Source organism: Staurois parvus, unplaced genomic scaffold (assembly GCF_062004578.1).
Source record: "Staurois parvus isolate SC_StPar_1 unplaced genomic scaffold, SC_StPar_1.0 ptg000057l, whole genome shotgun sequence".
Taxonomy (NCBI): Eukaryota; Metazoa; Chordata; class Amphibia; order Anura; family Ranidae; genus Staurois; species Staurois parvus.
This window is the reverse complement of record NW_028317853.1, coordinates 1,014,065-1,036,309: the sequence shown is the minus strand read 5'-3', so window position 1 is coordinate 1,036,309 and position 22,245 is coordinate 1,014,065. Positions and strand designations below refer to the sequence as shown.

Below are 22,245 nucleotides of genomic sequence, written 5' to 3'. Positions count from 1 at the left end.
ATTTTGCTCACTAATGATACTGAGCTGATTGTTGGGTTGCTGAAAAAATAATTAGTACCCCGGAAAACCTGTTTTTTTTGGTAAGACTGAAACACAAAAAAAAGGTTAGGACAACAAACTGCTGCAAAAATCAATGAGGAAGACCAAACAGATCTGCTTTTTAAAAACTAGCATTACGAAGAAACTGTGACTCGCAGCAATCAGATTCACACTTTTCCCTTTTGTACAGCTGGAGCCTCACTGCTGTAGACCTCTTTTGCTTTTCCCAGTTTTCAGAAATAGGAATCATATGGATTCTGTTTAGACAATGGGTCACAAAATTACAAAACAAAAAGGGTTGCGACTGGACTTGGGCAAGGTAATCTGAATATTCAGTCTTGAAGGGATTCAGATATGTGAAAAGTAGGGGGGCTGCTATTGCTGATCCCTTCCTTTGAAAATGTTTATTCCTTGACCGACATGCTGATGCGTTAGCTTAAAATGCTTATTCTGACCAGGAATAAGTACAAAAAATAAGAAATTGTAACACTTTTCTGAAACTCATCTTACACCATGCTTGTTCCTGGATTGTGACTCAAAGAACTGGATGCAGATACAGCCAAGTGACTAGCTTTTCAGGAAGGCCAAAAGTGGCAGCCCACATACATTTCTCATTAAAGGATCACTTTAATGTATCTTCACTAAGCAGGCTTACCAAGACAACGTTAAAGGTGAACCTAAATCTTTCAGGAGTCAGACACTTAAGCTTGAGGGCAAATGGTCAGGGGTTACCTGAAGTTTGACAGTTCCTGCAGTGGTAGGTCTTCTGCCTTGCATGGTGAATACAGCTCAGTAGTGGCTTACTTTTCTCTTTACCATGGGGGTTGGTTATTGCACCCCTTTATCTACTCTCAGGAGTTAGTGAGCAATGTGCAGAACAAATCTACTGTCAGCTCTCAGACAACCTTTGACTCCTGACACTCAATGTGTAGTTTCAGGCTCAGAAAAAAGTAAAACTAAACTAAAGGGCTCAATAGAATTTTTTTGTTGATGGGGGAGGTTTTCTTGATGGATCCAATTGGACCTAATACTATAGTAAAAATATAGCTCCAGGGCCTGTCATTCTTTCCATTCCCATTGCTTTAATAATCTGTGTGTCAAGGGCTTCTACCAAGCATGTGCAGATCTGGTCTCAGGCACCTGACATTCTAAGTAAGTGACTCACTAAGTAGGAGAAAGGATGCAAATACCAGCCCTAGAGCAAGCTAAAAAAAAGAAAAAAAAAAATCAGAAACAGCAACTTCCATACTTCTGCATCCTTTTTAACAGATTCTATTTATTTTAACCACTTGCCCTGCAGAGGATTTACCCCCCCCCCCTTCCTCACCAGGATATTTTTTGCAATATGGCACTGCATTATTTTAACTGACAACTGCACAGTCATGCAACACTGTACATAAATTTATTTTTTCCCCCCACAAAGAGCTTTCTTTCAGTGGTATTTGATCACCAGTGTGGTTTTTATTTTTTTGTGCTATAAACAAAATAGGCAGACAATTTTGAAAAAGAAAAAAAACCCCAGAAAACAATATTTTTGACTTTTTGCGATTATACATATCCAGTACAAAAATTTGAAAAATCAAATTTCTTCATAAATTGAGGCCAAAATGTATTCTGCTACATGCCTTTGCTAAAAAAAAAAATCCAAATACATGTAAATTAATTGGTTTATGTGAAAGTTATAGCGTCTACAAATGGCGACTTCTAGCAGGACTGCGGCGGGCATTCTAACACTGGGTGGGAACTAACTGCCACTGATATCCCAATGACACCAATACAGTGATCAGTGCTAATAAAAAGCTATGACACTGTACTGACACTGGGAAGGAAGGAGTTAACATCTGGGGTGATCAAAGGGTTAACTGTGTGCTGTTTAACATAATGTGCTGTGTGTGTTTTACTAGGGAAACATGCTGCTGTGTATTTCTCTGCAGTGCAGAGAAATACACAGCAGCATGTCCTTGCTGGCAGGACACACCTGTATTGTTTACACACAGGTCTCTTCCATGTCAGTGTTACTCGGCAATCGCTGGGCACTGGCAGGGAATCTCCGGCTGGGACCGGATGATTGACATCTGTAGCTGCCAATGGCGGTGCGCGCCCCCTACCAAGAAATGTAAATCACGTATATAAACACGTGATTTTGAGCAGCCCTGTAGCAGAACTTCTAAAGGGCGGAGAGGAAGTGGTTAAAGGAATCCCATCACTGACTTCAGACACCAAACTCATGCATGTTTGTTCCAGATGTACTGCATGACTGAAAAATACAGAAGCCTAACAGAGCTACACAACTAACATTCCCAGAAAGAGGTCAACAAAGGCAGCCCCATATATCAGACAGAATTCCAGGTCTGATTGTGTAACAAAAACGTACATTACTCACACAATGCAAAACAAAAATACTAAGCAAAAGACAAGTGATTAAACAAAATTAATTTATTAAAGCCATTGAAATCTATTAAAATATAAAACAAAATAAAAAATAGACAGCAGTGCTCATATTACAAAGAAATTCATAAACAAAAATAGTCCAATGTTGGCATTTTATAATAACATTAACAAAAACTGCATATTCTTCAGTCATTGATCCGATAAACCAGCATAGTATTGCCATCCTTCTAGTGAATAGACACAAAATTGCACAGTAAAATTGCAGATATGTTGAGGCCCCCCTTCCCAAAATGTGCCATTTATTTCTTGTGCAGGCAAAGATCTGTATCAGATCCTTCGGTAATTTGTTTTTACTTCATAATTCAGATTTTTCACAGTTTCCGTGGATAGGCTGATTGTTCTCATTCTAAGTGCTCTCGAATAGTCAGTGCATTCCAGATCCTTTCATCTCGATACCTTGGAGAAGGCTAGACGTTGCTTACTTGAGTTTCCTCCGATTGAGTAAGTAGCACTGGTGCAGACGGTTTGTGTGTCCTTTCTCGTCTAACATATCTTGGCTTTCGACCTGAAACAAAGACAGCAGAACATATATGGGAGAACAAACTGACTTTTGCTTGTTGGTTTCATTTGTTTTTCAGGTTTGTCAAATACATTAAAAAGGATCCAATTCTTTTTCCACTCAATGTGAAAACAAAACATGTATTTGCTGGAGTTCCAACTTAAAGTACATGTATAGTCAAAACTTTTTTTTAGTTTTGGATAGAGTTAGGAAGGTTTAAAAGCCACTCCAAATCATTGCCATCTATGTCTTCACTAGGGAGATTCACCTTTTCCATTTGTCCTGTTACCATTATCACCAGGTCAGAAAGTCAAAAGGAAACCAAAACTGATCTAATGGTCACTACGCTCTGTACACATTTAGGGAAGTTGTATTTTTGAGTTATTGCTCTTATTCAATCCAAAATGTTAATAAACCTCAAACCTGAATAATTAAGAAAGTAAAAGTGAGGTTCTGGCTTTCTTAGAAGAATATCTATGTGTGCATAATTATTGGGCAACCAGTAGGCTCCATGCCCACTAGCTCCTAGAACAGTGGTTCTCAACCTGTGAGTCGCGACCACTTTGGGGGCCGAACGACCCTTTCACAGGGGTCGCCTAAGACCATCGGAAAACACATATTTCCGATGTGTAAAGAGCAGCTACTGTGTAGAAAGCAGCTGCTGTGTTGAAAGCAGCTACTCTGTTAAAAGCAGCTACTGTGTTGAAAGCAGCAGTATTGGAGGTAAAATGACACTTCATGAATTAGAATTACTGGGTAAATAATTTTATGGTTGGGGGTCACCACAACATGAGGAACTGTAAGGGTCTCGGCATTAGAAAGGTTGAGAACCACTGTCCTAGAAGCTATTGTCAGCATATATTTTCTGCTTCCAGAAGCTAGAGTTATCCTTTGTCCATACATACTACTTTAGGCTATTAGCAGTTTTTGAGCTTTAGCATCCTAGGAGCAGAAAAAAAATTGTTTTTGTAAAGTTTTTCCCCAGCAAAAAAAAAAAATATCTAAAAAAAACCGCTCATAACAGCTTTTTCTCCCCTCTACAAGTACTATAAAAACGCTAAACGCTCCTAAAATTCTACTAAAATGCTATTATCAGAGGTTTTCCAAAGTGTTTTTGAGCTTAAAAAAAGACAAACTGCTAGTGTGCATGGAGCCTTACTGTACAGAATTATTATGTATTATGCAACTAAATGAAAATTCTCCCATCTCACTTGTTTATTTTAATCTGTTAAAGTACAAATAATAAACGTCTCAAAATTACAAATAAACATTTCTGACATTTAAAAAAAAAAAAAAAAAAAAAAAAAAAAAAGTGTGACTAATATAGCCACCCTTTTTTTCAATAACAGTCATAAGCCTTCTATTCGAGGAATATGTCAGTTTCTTGATCAGTTGAGGATCAACTGTTTTACAGCAGCAAACACAGCCTGCCAGACACTTTTCAGAGAGGTGTACAGTTTTCCTTCACTGTAATCTCCCATTTAAGAATGACTCACAAGTTCCCAATAGGGTTTAGGTCAGGTGAGGAAGGGGGCCATATTATTCTTTCATCTTTAAGGCCTTTACTGGTTAGCCAAGCAGTGGAGTACTTCAATGAATGTGATGGACCATTGTCTTGCATAAAAATCATGTTCTTCTTCAAAGATGCAGACTTTTACTGTACCACTGCTTGAAAAAAAAAAGTGTCTCCTAAAAACTGGCAGTAGGTTTGAGAGTTGATTTTAAGTTAAATCTTAAAACCGAAAAAGGTCCAACTAGCTCATCTTTATAAATACCAAACCAGTACCCCAACCTCCACCTTGCGGTCATCTGAGTCGAAGTGGAGTTTTGTGTCCATTACTGATCCAGCCACAAGCCCATCCATCTGGTTCGTCAAGAGTCACTCATCTTATCAGTGCATAAAAACGTTGAAAAAAATTGGTCTTCAGATATTTATTTGAGTCTTGATGTTTCAACGTATGTGTGTTGTTCAGGTTTCAGCCTTCCGCACCTTGTCCATGTCTCTGAGCACTGAACACCTTGTACTTTTGGGCACTCCAGGTAGGTTTCAGTTCTGGAATATGACAGCACTGGAGGATATTGGGTTCCTGGTAGCTTCAAGTTTGATTCTTGCAACCCTGTTGACCATTTGCAACAAAACTTTTTATGGTTCTCTGATCATGCCCCAATATCTTAGCAATTTCAAGAGTGCTTTGTCTCTCTGAAAGACTATATTTAAAATTTTTGACTTTTCAGAGTCAGTTAAAATCTCTTTTTTGGCCCATTTTGGCCAGAGGAAAAGAAGCTGCCTAAATTATGCACACCTTGATATAGGGTGCTGATCTCCTTAGGCCACACCCTCCGTCATTATTACACAAATACAGATCACCTGATGTGCTTAGATCCAAAAAGCATTCAAGTTTACACAGTTTGGAGTTGGACACTATGCATAGAAATGATGATTTGGTCTAAATATTCACCTAATAATTGTGCACACAGTGTAGAACAAGAGATGAGGGTAAATCTAACCAGTGGTCACCTGTCCTTTTGACAACTATCCAAAAGTGTAATTCTTTTCAATTTGTAAAAATGTCATCACTTGTTACATGAAAATGTCCAAAACATCCATCCATCCATCTATTGTGAAATTGTTAGCATTGAGATTTCATGCATAAAAAAAAATATCAATTCATGTGGGTATGTGAATATTCAAGTTTAAAGTTACCTGTATAGCTTGGATTTGGAATCATAGATGCCTAAAATGAGAAAAAAAAGAAAACACAACACAAATAATGGACATAATTACTGTATGTTCTATGAATAGGACTATTTATGATATAACTATGCGCTGTCATTTTTTTTTTAACTTGAAGGATCAGTATCAAGTTTATGGAAATGCTTTAGAAACAATTGCATACTGTCCGTGATAGTTTTTTTTTAGTTGCACTAACAAAATTTTGAGGACAAGCTTTCGGGGAGTGTCCCCTTCTTCAGGTCCAAGCAGTACTGACCTTCAGTACTTCAGTACTGCTTGGACCTGAAGAAGGGGACACTCCGGTAGATATTGAGCCATGGGGATCAGAAAAGAGCTGTCAAAAGTCCTGCATAACAAGGTAATAGAACTTTGCAGCTTTAATGGGTGAAGAGGCTGCGAGGCCTCTAGGTGTTCAGTTTCTGCATTGTCCTCTCTCCTCTGTAATCCAAAGTTCGTCTCCACTTTTCAGCGTTGTCAGAGAGCAGCAGGAGAGGGCTTTTTAGAAAATTTTGCTCAGGAACTACAGCACTCATTTTAATGGGGGCAAGTGCTATGTACATAGTATCCCCTGGGTAATGTAACACTTTATTCACTTTTAGTGAAAGTTTCTATCATTGGAAGATGTCAATTTATTCCTAAAACTGAAAATATTTGGATTTCTATCACTTTCTGCCCTAATTAAAATGATCATAAGGGGGGGCGTGGCTTGGCGCATGGAGCGGTAGCAGCTATTCTGCACAGCTCCCAGCCTGGACCTCCGCTGCAGGCTCCCTCTCTTCCTCATGGGCTTGCCTTTATAATCCCCATGGGGAGGAATCAACACCGGACCCCCCAGAGAGCAACGGGGAGCCGGTCTGGCGGTGATATAAACCGGTTTCTGACCCGATCCTCGGCCGAAGCCTCGGGTGCCCCGGCCTCCAAGAGGGCGCCATCAGCTCTCCCCTCCTCGTCCCCTGTGGATACAGGGCTCTGCACAGAAGGGCAGGTAAGCCCTGTGGGCTCTCTCTCTCTCCTCCTTGGGACCCTGATCAACACAGCACACACAGAGATCCTGCAGCCCCTCCCCAGCATCTCACTGCTCTGAGGATAGCCGTGATCTGCAGTCCCACATGCAGTCCCTGCGCACCTACATGAAATCCCTTCTTACAAAGGCAGATTTTGAGCTTTATGTGAAACGTATTGAAAGCACATACAAGCAGGAAATTTCTGATCATAAACAAGACATTTGCGTGCGCATGGAAGAGATTGAAAATACCGCCGACGGCCTGTGTAACGCTTTACAAACCCACAAAGAGACCCTTAGCTCCCATATGGTTCTTATACAACAGCTCATGTACCAACAGGATGACACTGAGAACAGGAACCGCCTTAACAATATTCGGATCAGGGGCATACCAGAAACCATTGAATCTAAAGATTTGGCCGCAGCGGTTACTGCCATCTTCAATCAACTGCTCCAGCAACCTAAAGACACCCATATTGAGTTGGACCACGTACATCGCACGGTGGACCCCAGGAATCCTGACCCATCTTTTGTCCATGATACCCTGTGCAGGGTCCACTACATTAAGGTCAAGGACACCATTATGCGTGGGGCCAGCATGCAGGACACCATCCTATTCAACAAAGTGCCAGTGATGCTCCTCCCTGACCTTTCCCGCCAGACTCTAGCTATGCGCCCTCTCACTCAGAGGTTGCAGGAGGCATATCCGCTACCAGTGGCGGTTCCAGTTTCAACTTCACGCCTCCCAGAACGGTAAATCTACTCTATTCCGCACCCTTGGGGACTTGCCTGCATTTCTCGGTGTGTTCAAACTACCTCAGGTGTCCCTCCCGGATTGGCCCTTTCAACTACTGACCCCTGGCCTTCCATTCCCCTCTTCCTGGCAGCAGTCCGATCGCAAGAAGAAGCGTTCAAGATCTTCCTCCCAAAAGATCCCGGAGGCATGACTCCCTATCTGCATGAATTGGGAGGTTTATCTCTTTCCTCCTCTTCCTACAGTTTTTGCACACGCTGTTGGTTACTTCTATTAGATCTGTTCCTTATGTTTGTACCTTTTGTTTTTTTAGGTTCTGGGGCTGTGGCCTATGGCTGGTCCTGGGTTCCGCCACTTGCCGTGACGGACAGGGACACCTTCGGTCCTAGTCTCAGGGGCTTTAGGCCCTTTGTCTCTTCCACACCCCGTCATTACCGTGCTCTGTTAATGTTTATTTGTTGGGGGCGGGGCCTACTTTACGTTTTGTAGAGGGGGGTCGTCCTCACCTGAGGGAGACCTCCCTCAAATTATCATTTGCCTGTGGGGAGGCCTGGGTCGGATAAATGCGCTTTTGACGTTCCCCACCTAGGCCTTCGGTGTGTGATACAGTATCACACCGTATGTTATTTTGACAGTTCGCCTGTCTAATAGTTTCTCCTTTTGATTTATCTTGTTTTTTTCCTGCTCTTCCTGTCTTGGCCTTTTTTTTCCCCTCCCTTTTCGTTAGTTCTTTACCTACACCCCCTCTTTTCTTTCCTCTTGGGGGTTACCCCCCTTTTTCTCCTATTTGTTCTCCCTCAACCAACTACGACTTTGATCACATTTTCCTCAAATTGTAGGGGCTTTAACACTCCGGAGAGGCGGAGTCAGATGCTCTACCATTTCCATAAATGTGGAACGTAGATCTTGCTACTCCAGGAGACTCTTTCACTCTGATTGTATCCCAGCCCTCCACAATCATCACTATACTCCGTGCTATCATAGTACTAATCCGCAGGCTAGGTCTAGGGGGGTGTCGGTGGCCTTTCATCATACCTTCGGCCTGGAGGTTCTCCCTAATCGTTCCAACTGGTCGCTACCTCTTCCTTAAATTGAAATACCAAGATTTTGTTTTTACAGTGGCGAATATTTTCACTCCTAATATAGATCAGGCTCCGTTTCTGCCAACGGTCCTCTCTAGGCTGTCCGCTTTTTGGGGGTCCCCGTTTCATCGTCAGAGGGGACTTCAACGTAGCTCTTTCTCCAGACTTGGACACTTCAGCGGGTAAATCTGCTCTCTCCTTACTGGCCTTATCTCAACTTAAGTCGCGTTTGCATGACTTACACCTAGTGGATGTTTGGCGCATCCAACATCCTTTCGGAGGGAGACTATAGTTATTACTCTGCAGCTCATGCATCATACAGTTGTATAGACTATTTCTTTGTTTCACAGTCTTTTCTAGATTGTCCTATTTCATCCTCTCTCGGTCATTTATTATGGTTAGACCACGCCCCAGTCCATCTTACGATTCAGGACCGATCGTCGTCTTTGTGTCGCTTTTCGTGGTGCTTGAACGATACCCTACTCATAGATTCTCTATGTATCGTGGAGGTTGTAAAGACTATCCAGGACTTTATTCTGGACCACACATCGGACACTACCGGCCCTCTTAACCAATGGGAGAACCTCAAATGTATTCTTAGAGGGGTTCTCATTAACCATGGCTCTCGCTTGAAAAAAGCTCGTACAACGGAGATGGGTTGCTTTTTTCACTCATTGCACGCCTTGAATCGTCCCACAAACGTATGTTGGACCTGGTGCTTGCGGTGGACCTCTCTAACTCTCGTAGAGATTTACTCCAACTACTGGATTCCTCCTCCCTTGTTGCATGAGACAAAGTACGCAACACTCATTACTCTCTAGCTAACAAATGTGGTCAGCACCTGGCACATGTACGCTACCCTCGACCGTCCAGTCGTCCGATCCAATACATCAAGGTGCCTGCCGATACTAAAATCTATCACAATAAGGGCATCTGTTCTGCGTTTGAGCGCTACTATTCTCAACTCTATAACCTCTCCGCAGCAAATTGTGATGCTTCTCCCGTTTCCTCCCTGCGGGCTATGTCCCAATATATTATGGAGACGAAGTTACCTGTTCTAGATCCCCAAGATGCATTGGATCTGGAGGAGACCTTCTCAATTTTAGACGTTCTTGGGGCAATTAAGGCCCTGAAAACTGGTAAGTGCCTGAGTCCGGACGGATTCACCCCACGCTTTTACAAAACATACACCACCCAATTAGCCCCGCTTCTGGCCCAAGTGTTTAATGTTATCGATGCTTTGAATGTACCTTCATCATCTTTTTTGTCCACCACGATTTCGGTTATTCCTAAGCCAGGTAAAGACCCTTCTCATTGCGGTAGTTATCGACCAATTTCTTTACTCAACCTGGACGTTAAGCTTTTTGCTAAAAACTTTTAGCAAACAGTCTTTCCTCTTTCCTACCAACCTTGATCCACCACGACCAGGTTGGCTTTGTCCTGGGTCGTGAAGCTAGGGATAGTACTTCTAAAACAATCCATCTGATCTCTTATAGCAAGCAACACGGCTAAAGGCTTGCCTACGTTCATTTGATGCTGAGAAGGCGTTCGATCGCGTTGACTCTGCTTTCTCCATCTTACCTTGGAACAGATCGGTTTGGGTTTGCGGTTCCTTGCTCGGATTATGTCCCTCTATTCTCATCCTTCGGCGTCTGTCCTGGTCAACGATATGGTTTCTTCTCCCTTTCCCACATCGAATGGGACCAGACAAGGATGTCTGCTTTCGCCCCTTCTCTTTGTTCAAGAAATGGAACATCTTGCGAGAGCCATACACGCTAACGACTCAATCTTGGGCATCCACACTCCCTCTGCACATCATAAATTATCCTTATACGCTGACGACCTTCTAGTTTACGTTCAACAGCCCCTTATTTCCCTCCTCAGTCTTTTCCATGAATTTCGTAGATTTGGTTCCTTCAGCAACTTAATATCTCTAAAACGGAGGCCCTCAATATTTCTTTACCTCCCCATGTACTGACGAACCTTCGGCCTAACTTCATTTCAATGGCGTCTGAAGGCTATCACTTGGGGATCCAGATTTCAGCCGATCTTAATACTCTAATTAATTAATACCCTTAATTATTTACCCTTACTTTCGCGTATCTGAAGGGATTTGGCTTCATGGGGTGCTTCAGTCCTGCCCTGGTTCGGCCGCACCAACACCCTCAAGATGGATACTTTGCCTAAGCTACTATACGTTTTTCATACTGTACCGATCTCTGTCCCTAGGAGTTTTTTCCTTTCATTACGCTCCCTTTCAATTAGATTTATTTGGCACCGTGGGTTTTCCAGGTTAGAACACAGGTTACTTACTTATCCGAAACTTGAGGGTGGAGTGGGTTTACTGAACTTTGAGCTTTACTACAGAGCCACGTTACTAGCCCGAATGCTTGATTGGTTTCCTAGACCCCTCCCGTAAAACCTCTTGTATGATTGAACAGGATCTCTCTCAGGTTGATCTTCGGGCATTACCATGGGGGTATGATTGGGAATATCTGCGTTTTCCCGGCTTGTCCCCTTTGACTTTAGCTGTTATACGGTTGTGGTATAAACAAGCCATAATTACTCTTTTATCCTCCGATTCCTCTCCTTTATCATCACTATTTGATAATCCCACTCTTCCTCAGGGGTTGGGCTCTTCCATTATTGAAACCTCACACGCGCTTCCTGGCCCGTGGCTCGGGGCTTTATCTGCCCCCAATCGGGTCTTCCGCTCCTTCAGAGTGGGTCTACAGATTGGTTAACCAATCTACACCTATCCTCCTTTTGCAAGCACTTGCACTCTTCCTCCATCATTCATCGCCCACTTTCTGAGACTGTGCGACTGTGTTCCCTGTCTGAACCACCGAGACACGTCCTAGCTTCTCTCTATAAAGTGCTCCACAATGCTCTTCACTCTGAACTCCCTCCCTATGCTAAGGCGTGGGCTGGAGACCTAGGTAAGGACATTTCGGCGGAAGATTGGTCCACGTCGTTCCACTTTACTCATAAATCGTCTATTTCTTGCTACTCACAAGAAAATAATATTAAGCTTCTTTTCGATGGTACAGGGATCCCCTCTCCCTACACAAAATCGTTCCTTCTACACCTGATCTTTGTTGGCACTGTAATAGAGCTGTTGGTACACAGCTCCACATCTGGTGGGATTGTGATCAAATACAACCCTTCTGGCGACAAGTCTTTGTTGTATATAACCGGGTCTACGGTGAGTCCTTGGCCCCTTCGCCAGATATTGCCCTTCTATCTATATTACAGGGTTCACAAGCAGCACAGAAGAAAAGTCTGTTGCGCTTCTTGCTGTCTGCGGCCCGCCAATTGATACCCCTCTTTTGGAAAACGGCTTAATGATACCATGCGTATGGAGGAAATGCTGCCGTTTACCAATGATACCCATGATAAATATAAGTTGCTGTGGTCGATCTGGCTCCATTTCTCCTCCTCTACGACTCTCCGAGATATGTGTACCCCTGTTGCGCTCTAGTGGAGTTGAGCCTTGCTCCCACGACTAAATTTCATTTTGGCTTATCCGCCAATTGGACCCTGCGGTCCGTGCCGAGATACGGGCAACAGGGTTGCTTCGGTTGAGGAACCACCCTACTTTTGCTTTTTACTGTCCCCGTCTCCCAACCCCTCTCTTCTCCCTCTTCTCCTCTTTTGCTTTCCTTTCTCTCTCTCTTTTTAAGTTTACATTTTTGGTTGTATGGAGTTCTCTCATAATGTTTCAGACATCTCACCCAGGGATACCCCCGATACGTTATGATGTTATACCTCTGTAATATAAGTTATTGATCCTTTCCTCTTGCAGTTTTACTGCATCATTTCATATGTTCATATGGATCATAACCTGATCTGATTTTTTTTTTGTTTATCTACTTGTACATGTTCCTTATACTTCTCATGCTATGTCTGTTAAATTTATGCAAAATAATAAAGACAAATTTGCCTTTAACATTATCAAAAGGGACAAATCTGGTTCCACACGGACTCACTGAAATATCTCCATCCACAAACATTTGACATGAAATTTGAGGCAGACAAACACTATTCAGGTAAAAACTTCACAACAGCACATTTTGATGCTTATCGCAGGACTAGCTGAACTTTAAGTCCTTAAAGCAAAACTTAAAATGTATTTGAGCACCACAAACTGAAAATGCAATGCAATTCAATTCATTTTGTTATGCAAAATTAAACTCACCTATCCATGTCTCTGTCCTTTATTTTGTTGCAAAATCACTTTTAAGACCCCCCCCTAGCATTTCTAGTCACAGCCAAGTTGAGTAAGGGAGGATGATATATGTAGCATTTCCTTCCTAGAATCCATCTGCCCTTAGTCATGCAGGCAGGAGGGTGTTCTTAGCTGATAAAGTCCCCCCCCCCCCACCTCCAGATGAAAAAAAAATGCCCGGGGATGTAGAACATCATTTTGGCATAGGCCAAAATCCAGGAAGTAAATATATGTTTCTATCCATTTACCGAGACTAGAAGCATAAGGATTAAAAATAATTGTTGACTGAGCAAGTATAGTTCCACCAACTTTCTAATCATGGCACTCTTGTGAAGGTTTTACCCGAATAAGGTGCATCTGTCTGGCAGTTTTGCCTTTCTGAATAAGCCTGTTAAATTAGAATACATTTAAGTTCTGCACAAGGGTAACAATGACTTACCATTTCACTAGGCTGCAAGATGGATGCTACAGGTGAAAGAAAGGACAGCTTTTAGTACAAGTGAGCATGTTCTGTTGGTGAATGTCAGTGTACAGATACGACTATTCAATCTATTACCTCCCCCCGCCTCCAGCCTGAAAAAAGGCGACAAAAAAGGAGGGGAAAAGGAAGAAACTAAAAGCTAAAAATATAAGATGGTACCAAACTATTAGACAGAAGAATCATCTGTTAATAAAAAATAAAACCTGCACTTTCCCCTTACAAATTTGAGGTACATAACAAAAATGATTTAGGAAGTCTGTTCACATCACATAATCCATCCTCCTGGGTCTTTAGACAGCTGGCACACCAAGCCAAGCAACTGGTTTTCTTTGTTTGACTCTAGAAAGCAAATAACTACCAATTTCCGTGAACACTTCCTTACCCACATGTTTAAACGGTCTTCCTTACTAACAAACATTGTGCAATGTGTTGACAAACTCTAAAAAGAGTAATATTAAAGCGGACCTCCAGTTATAATGTAAAAAAATAAAAGTCAGCAGATATAAAAACTGGAATGGAGGACAACTTCCGCTCGCCTAGGCGATCATACCCTAAGTGGGAGCGGGTGCCTGTCAAAATTGGGTCCCCACTTTCCAAAGGTGCCAATCCTTAACGGGGAGTGAGGGACAAGGCCTTAAAGCAGAACTTCCCCTTCTGGGTGGAGCTTTGCTTTAAATATTGTGTTCCTGCTTGGCTTTCATTTCTCAGACAATGAGAATACTGCATTCTAATTGTCAGGCCTGTCTCGGGCTTAAATAGTTTGCCATTACCTTTGGCATATAGTAACACTTAGAAAGGTTTATAGCCAGGGAAATATTTCCAGCTGCAGGTAAACCCTTGTATGCCATGGCAGACAGGCAAGACTAGCATAAACATAATATTTAGGTATGGCAGGTTGACAGTAGTTTGTTGATGGCACAGCAAGGATATGTGACAACAAAAGAACACATTTTTCCAAGAACCATTATGTAATTTGACAGTATTTGAACACTTAGCTGTTTACCATTGTGTTAAATGAAAGTTGCTTTATAGGCTGGAAAACAAGGTAATAGTCACATTATCTCAATCTTTGTTTATGCTGGTAGAGATATCTTCCTATACACCCATCTTAGTAATGCCAACAATTAAAAGAGGTATAAGCAACATAAAAAAAAAAAAAAATATATATATATATATATATATCATACTTGTCTAGGTACCCAAGGGTGAGAACTCAGCAATCGCATGACCGCTGAGTTTTCATCGTCGCTGAGGGCAGAGAGCAGTGACTGCCAGTCAGCGCTCTCTGCTCTGCTCCCAGCCGCACTCACTGGAGCGCTGGGCTGTGGAGGGAAGGAAGCGGATGGATCAGGCTTTTAAGCGGCTCGCCGAGAGGCTGAGCCAGGTGTTGCTTCAAACGCTGCGGTGCATCTCGACCATATGGTCACAATCCTTCTCCAGCCTCGACCGGCTTTAGCCTGCTGGCAGTTGAACACAAGTCACAGAAGTGCAGGATGAACTGCACTCCTGTGATCCATAGAAGTACAGCCAAAAGAGCATTTGCTGTACTTCTCCTTTAATAGAGATCCTGACAAGTTCCATAGTGAGGGCTTGGAAAACCCCACTGTGTCATGACAGTTGAGAAATTTGCTAGTATACTGGAAGATAAAATTTTGAGAGCATTTTGGATGCGTTAATCTAGAATGTAATTTGTTTGAAGACATATAGCCACTTTAAGCTGATAACACCCCCCTTTCAAATGGTGAGCATCCAGGGTTTGTTGCTTTCACGTGGGCCTGGCACTGTGAATTAGCAATGCACTAATGTTATGCATGTCTTTTTTCATTTGACAAAAGGTTCACTCTAGTGTCTGTACAGGTATGTCCCAGGAAATTAGGACACTAAGACATGTGAACCAAAAGGCTTCTGTGAAAAACACACACACACACACACACACACACACACACACACACACACACACACACACACACGATCATTCTGATATCAAAATTTTGAGCCTGCGATGGGCTTTCCTGCAGAAGTAATCTAAGCGGCACTACAGCCACCCAATCACTTCTACAGGACCGCTGTAGGATAATTTCCCCATACTAGCTGTCATCATTTTTTAAAAACTGAGGGGATCCACCCAGATGTCTGGACAGACAGCAGGCTCAGCCCCCCAGTGAGCTGCTGAGAGCATGAGCCAACAGTTTCCACCCCCTCCACAGCCCAGCGCTCCAGTGAGCGCTGGAGGGGCAGAGCAGAGAGCCGGTGACTGAAAGTCACCGGCTTTCTGCTCACTGAAAACCCAGAACTGAACAATCAGCAGTCTGATCATTCATTTCTCAGTCACAGAAGCATCGGGGACAGATGCAACATCAGACCAATGCTGCATACACCTAGGTGAGATGTAGGTTTGTCTTTTTACAATACCTAACTTCTCTTATAATAAAGCAAGTTTAGAGGAGGGTTTAATTCTACCTCAAGGTGACTCTACAGTCTCTAACAAAAAAAAAAAAAAAGTCACTTCAACAGAAGAATGTATTTACTACTCAACTCCTCATGTCCACCACACATTCCTGGGATTTTTATTCTCTTGAAGTACAGTTGTCCAAAGAGTCTTCACGTCTGACACTTTCTGGTGTGCTGGATGCCTGGTTCTTTCCATGCATAGTAGTTCCATCTGCTGGCCCCATGAGGGAAAGAACCACAGCAAGGATGTGAAGAACCTTCAGGCAGCTATAGCTCTTTAACAGAATGAATATTCCAGGAGACGGACAGCTGGACAGGTGACTATAACATTCTACTATTGCAGGGCACTTTATATTTTCTTTTTCTAAAAGGCAACAGATATAGTTTAGGTTTGCTTCTCTGATGGTATTTGTATGTTGGAAAAAAAGATATATTTTTGAGAGAACGGAAGGCCTACTTTAGGAGGCAAGGAAAAACCACGAGATCCATTACATGCTTTCTTCTGCACATGTAGAGAACAAGTGTGAGCACTACAGTACATCTTGCATTCAGTGAAACATACCTACAGTGGGCATAGAAAAGAATCACCCCCTTTTAAAATAATCAAATTTGTTGCTTTGCAGCCTGAAATGAAGACAGGCACAATTTTTGTTTTATTCAACTGTATAAGTGCAACGGATAACATCCACATGAAATTTTTTTTTCTGACATTTTGCTTTAAACAAAGAACCCTCAAAAACAGAATCACTGAGTTGGAAAAAGGATCACCTCTCTCCTAAAAAGGATTTCTAAACTCAAACAGGTGTAGCTAATCACCTTCCCAATGGCACACAAAAGGCATTTATTTTCAATTGTGATCAGCTGTGGCCATTTTCATTAGCTCAGCATGAAAAAAAGCTTTCCTGGAGCATTTCAGTCCCTGATAGTGCAACTGAAGTAAACAATCAACTATGGGTGGCAATACACTGTCAAAAGATCTGCAGGATAAAGCTGTGGACAGGCACAAGTCAAAAGATGACTAGAAAAAAAACAAATTTCAAAAGGCTTTATCAATGCCTAGAAGCACAGTGAAGTCTTATTAGGAAGTGGAAGGTATTTGGTACAACATAGACCGTCCCTGGATCATAACGTGGCTCCAAACTGGATGACAGAACCAGGAGGAATCTGGTCAGAGAAGCCACCAAGAGGCCTACAGAAATTCTGAAGCAGTTGTAGCAATTGATGAGAAAGGAGTAGTTATTGTGTGCATGTGACAACAATATCGCAAATTCACCACAAATGTGGCTTGTATGGGAAAGTCGCAAGAAAAAAGCCACTTCTCAAGAAAGGCCACATGCAGTCACCACTAAGTTTTGCCAAAACACACCTTGAAGATTCTGAGGTCACATGGAAAAAAGGTATTATGGTCAGATGAGACTAAAATTGAATTATTTGGCCTCAACACCAAAATGATTTATCTGGCAGAAACCCAGTACAGCTCACCATCCAAATAATACCATTCCTAAAGTAAAGCATGGAGGTGGTAATATTCTGTTATGGGGGGGGGGGGGGGGTTTCTCTGCAGCCAGGACTCAAGCACTTGTCAGGACAGAACAAAAAATTGGATGGGGCAAAATACCGTCAAATCTTGAGGAAAGTGTGCTGCCCTCTACCGGAAAATTGTCAATGGGAACAAGGTTTACCTTCCAACATGACAATGACCCAAAGCATACAGCTAAAAATGACCACACAGTGGTTGAAGGAGAAAAAGGTGAATGTCCTTGCATGGCCTAGTCAGAGCCCAGACCTTAACCCCATTGAAAATCTGTGGAATGACTTGAAGACTGCAGTCTAGAAACAGTCACCATCAAATGTAACGGAACTTGAGCAGTTCTGCAAAGAAGAGCGGGCAAATAATGCAACATCTAGATGTACAAAGTTAGTAGAGACATATCCCGACTGACAAAAGGCTTTAATTAAAGCTAAAAGTGGTTCAACAAAAATACTGACAAGGGGGTGATCCTCTTTCCAACACAGGGGAAAAAAAAATATTCAAAAACAGCATCACTGACATGTTGATGTTATAGCTTTCACTTGGATGGTAGAAGTTGGATAAAACAAAACCTGTGTGTCTTCATATCAGGCTGCAAAGCAATAAAATGTGATGATTTTAAAGGGGAGAGAGGGGGTGGGGGGGAGGTGATTCTTTTCTATACCCACTGTAAAACTTATAGACCCAACTATTCCAGATAACAGACCACAAACCTCTAAAATCACTACACAATATTCCATTAGATTTTGCCTAATAGATAGTTCCATAAATAACCCTTAAAATACTATGTCATGTCATATACCTTTATTCCTCCTGTAGAAAATTTCTGGCAGCATGTGTGAACGTTTGAGGTAAAAAAATGAGGCCACAGATAGAACAAGGAACAGGCTGATGAAGAAAGTTCCCAGCAGGAGTGATGCAGCTATTCCAGGATTGCCTAGAAGGAAAAAAAGCAAAAAGATGATGAACCTGAACATTCAAGGAACTGCTGATGTCAGAGGTGACAGGGGGAGGGATGAAAAAGTAGTTGGGTTATAAAAAAGAAATACATACATAAAAAAAAATAAAAAATAAAACTCTGTAAACCATTTTAAAAAAATCGTAAACACAGTTTAAATATAAAAAGTCAAGATCATACCAATTATATTTTGAAACAAAATTACACAAAAGCAAAATTAAAGGTACCCACAGTTGTAAGTAAGCAAAGTATTGAAAAACCTTACAGCATATCAATTTAGAGTTAAACCTAAATAAAAGTTACTATCTCTGATGCATAAGGAAACCAAATACCGCATTTTTCGCTCCATAAGACGCACCTGACCATAAGACGCACCTAGGTTTTACGGGCAGAAAACCGGAAAAAAAAAATTCTGAACTAATGGACTGCGGACAGCACAGGGATGACCAGAGACTGCGGACAGCACAGGGATGACCAGAGACTGCGGACAGCACAGGGATGACTGCTGACCTTTGGGGAGGGGGGGAGCGGGTACCTGAATTTAACAGGTACCCGCTCTTACTTCCGCGGAGTTGTTCTTTGATCTTACCTGTACCTAGCCGGGTGCCCAGTGCGCATGGGCGAGAAGCACTTGCGCTTTGTGATTGGTCCGGCGGCTTCTGGGATCTGTCATGTGTCCCAAGTACCGCCTTACCATTCACAAAAAGCACCGCTTCTTGCGCATGCGCACTTGGCACCCAGATGTCAAGCCCAGCGTCCACACTACAGAAGCCGGGAAGACAGCACGCCGCTGGATAGAGGAACATGTAAGATCAAAGAACAACTCCGCGGAAGTAAGAGCGGGTACCTGTCAAATTCAGGTACCCGCTGCCCCCCCCCCTCCCCAAAGGTCAGCAGTCATCTCCATAAGGTCCCGCTGCAGAGCTGAGCGGCCGGCCCAGTATTCTGACACGGTGGCGGTGGACATACCGGACCGGCCGCTCCATATTCGCTCCATAAGACGCACTGACATTTTCCCCCCTTTTTTGGGGGGAAAAAAGTGCGTCTCATGGAGTGAAAAATACGGTATGTGTCAGGCAATCAGTATTTATGTACATACATGTGTGCTATGTCATATTTTATGCATACACACACGTGTCAATTACATAGAGATAGGGCCACAAATGTCCTGGTCTGACAGGAAGATTTGGTGGCAACTAAAGCTACACAACCAAGATCTCCCTGGATCAAAAGAGTATATAACTCGGAGGGGGCATAGAGTAAGTCTAACTCCATTTTAACATTTTTAAAAATACATTTATTTAACTTAATTTCATTACCATCACATGAGAGTGAGCACCTGCTCTGGAAAATATTCAGCTACAATCAAAAGTGGCTGCTACAGACAAAGCCTTCACTTCTGTTTTCTGCCAGATCCCAACTAGGCTTTGATGTTCTTACTGCAAACCCCTTAGAAACGCGTTATTCATTCATAAGGAGATTCTAGGGTATTCCTGCTACAAGATTTACTGTTATTTCAACGTTAAATCAAATACTGTAAATAAGAACCACTTACTTAAGTGATGAGGAGCAGATGTAGCTGTGCTGAGATTCATATGGATTTCCAGTGCTTGAGTGGTAACTGAAACAAAGAAACAAAAAAAAAAAATGAATGCTTTTGTTTGCATCTGAGACGCTTTGATTCACAACGTGAGTTGTGAGAAGCTGCAATGTGAATGCATAAGCAACACAAAGCAGCTTGATGCAACATCTTGAGCAACCAAGAAGCAAAACAAAGGCAACCTAAAGAGAAACTGCAGTCAAACATGCGTATTCCAAAAAAATACAACAGTATGTAGTTCTCACTTTTGAAAGATTAATTAGGAATTGGCATTACTGTAACCATACTTTTTGCCTGTCAAACTGCTTGTTTCTCATACTCCACACTTCTTCCACACTCCACACTGCAAGTGGCCATGTTTACTGAGGGCAACTGAAACCCTAGTTGCAGTTTTCTTGCAATAGCCTGTGTTGCTCCGCCTCGCTGGCCCACAAAACCTAGTCCATGCGCAGTACAATGCCTCTTGGTCGCGCATGCGCAGAAAGCAGAGCACTTCCAGTCCTATGTGTACAGGTTACTATCACAGAACAGCCACTTGTTTACATGTCGATATAGAAGTGGCAGTTCGCTGCCGCTGCTATAGTAAACCTGTACACATCGGATTAGAAGTGTTCTGCTTACTGTGCATGTGCGACTGGGAGGCATTGTACTCCTCATCTCCACCTCATCCAACCTCCTCCAGCCCTGCAGCCCACCCCTGCTAGCAAACTCTCAATGAGAGTGAGACAAAAAAAAACCCCAAAAAACTGAAGACTATATCCCAGGATTCAGCGCGAATGCTGTACAACACGTCACCTGCCTAGGAGAAATACAAGAACAAAAAGCAGAAGTAACAAGAATAAGGTCTTTACTGGCACCAAATGAATGAATGAATGTTTTACTTTCCAAAATTAGCACAGCAAGGGCAGAAGATTTAATAGCATTAAAGATAAAAAAAAAAAAAAAAAAAAGACTGAAGGTCCCCTTTAAAGACAAGTCAAAGGACCCAACAATAAATAACGTACTGCGTTGGATTTGTGTCTGAATCTGCTATAAGTGGTGCTCTCTTCCATAGCCAGAGACAAACAGCACCTCAACCATTCCTTTAGATATTATCTAATGAAACGGAGTTGTAAAATTCCTGTAAATGTTTTAATTACCTTAACACTCATTTATATCTACTGGAAAGGCTACGAAGCTCATTTTATAACCCAACTATATTTAGTACACCATGGGATGGTGGGAATTACCAGATTTCACATATGCTGTTGCTGCTGAGTAACTCAAGGAAATGGGACTCTGACGAAGAGGAAGGAAAATTTGAAAAAAATATATATGTAGTTGTAAGTAATGTGCACAAGTGTCACAAAACATTAACAGAGCTTTCTGCAAGCTTTAAGCAGCTGTAAAGATCATGTCACCATGCCAAACAGGATCATTTTAAATGTTGAGATAGATGTAAGTGGCCTCGAGCACTCCCATTAAGATTGGTGTTTAAGGCACTCTTCAGTTCTAGTCTTCAGTTGTAAAGTAGAACTTCACCTAAAAAAAAAAAAAAAAAAGCGAAGTTCTGTTTTATGGCCCTCTTTTGGCACTTTTTTTTGGCAGGTACCCATACCCATTTCTGCTGGAGTCACCCAGACAATTCCACCAAAAGCTCTCCCCCTCCCTGCAACCTCTTGGGACACATCACTGGTCCCAGGAGGCTGAGGGTATGTTCACAAGGCATAACATGACTCCTGCATACATAGTGGGGAGCTGGCTGCAAAGCTGCGTGGAATCACGGCCAGCTTCCCACAGTAAACATGACCTGAAGACCGATGAAGAATCTGCCCACTGCTGAATCCCTGGACAGGTAAGTGCCCTTTTATTAAAGTTCAGCAGCAACAGGATTTGGATGCTGACTTAATTTTTTTCAAACTGAATATCCACTTTGAAGACATTTGTACACATCAGAATTCACAAGCTAAAAGAGTGTATGAACTAGGCATTAACCACCTGAAGCCACATTCACCCCCCTCCTGCTCAGGCCATTTTTCAGTGCCGTCATACTTTGAATGACAATTACTCAGTCATTCAACACTGTACCCAAATTAAATTTCTTATTTTTTTAGACAGATAGAGCTTTCTTTTGATGGTAGTCAATTTATTTTTTACTATAAATGAGAAAAAAAAAAATATACTGAAAGTTTTTAAAGGGAAAAAAAAAAACACAAAAACAAAAAAAACATGCCTCTTCGTTTGTTATGAAATTTTACAAATAAATCTTTTTTTCATAACTTTATGCTACATTATTTGGTAACGATAACCCAAATCAGTCTTCTGATTTTCAGTCAGTCAATCTCATTCCTTGAGGCCCTAAAATGACAGAACAGTACAAATCCCCTCCTTATCCCAAATGACCTCTTTTTGGAAAGTAGATAGTCTAAGGCAGTGGTTCTTAACCTGGGTTCGA

The 22,245-nt window shown here is 42.1% G+C and overlaps 1 protein-coding gene across 6 annotated transcripts in view; it reads right to left on the bottom strand.

Annotated features, from left to right (window-relative positions):
- Nucleotides 1-2,460: 2,460 nt before the first annotated feature.
- Nucleotides 2,461-22,245, bottom strand: part of CUNH1orf159 (chromosome unknown C1orf159 homolog) — a 61,928-nt gene continuing 42,143 nt past the window's right edge. For 5 of the 6 annotated variants that reach the window (XM_089668382.1, XM_089668385.1, XM_089668386.1 and 2 more), the window contains 5 exons: nt 19,767-19,832; nt 18,056-18,190; nt 13,230-13,255; nt 5,694-5,724; nt 2,461-2,995 (listed from right to left, as the gene is read on the bottom strand). In XM_089668382.1, the coding sequence (XP_089524508.1) occupies nt 2,898-2,995; nt 5,694-5,724; nt 13,230-13,255; nt 18,056-18,190; nt 19,767-19,832 (356 nt within the window). In that variant the 3' untranslated portion in view covers nt 2,461-2,897. The other variant, XM_089668384.1, reaches the window with a different exon arrangement.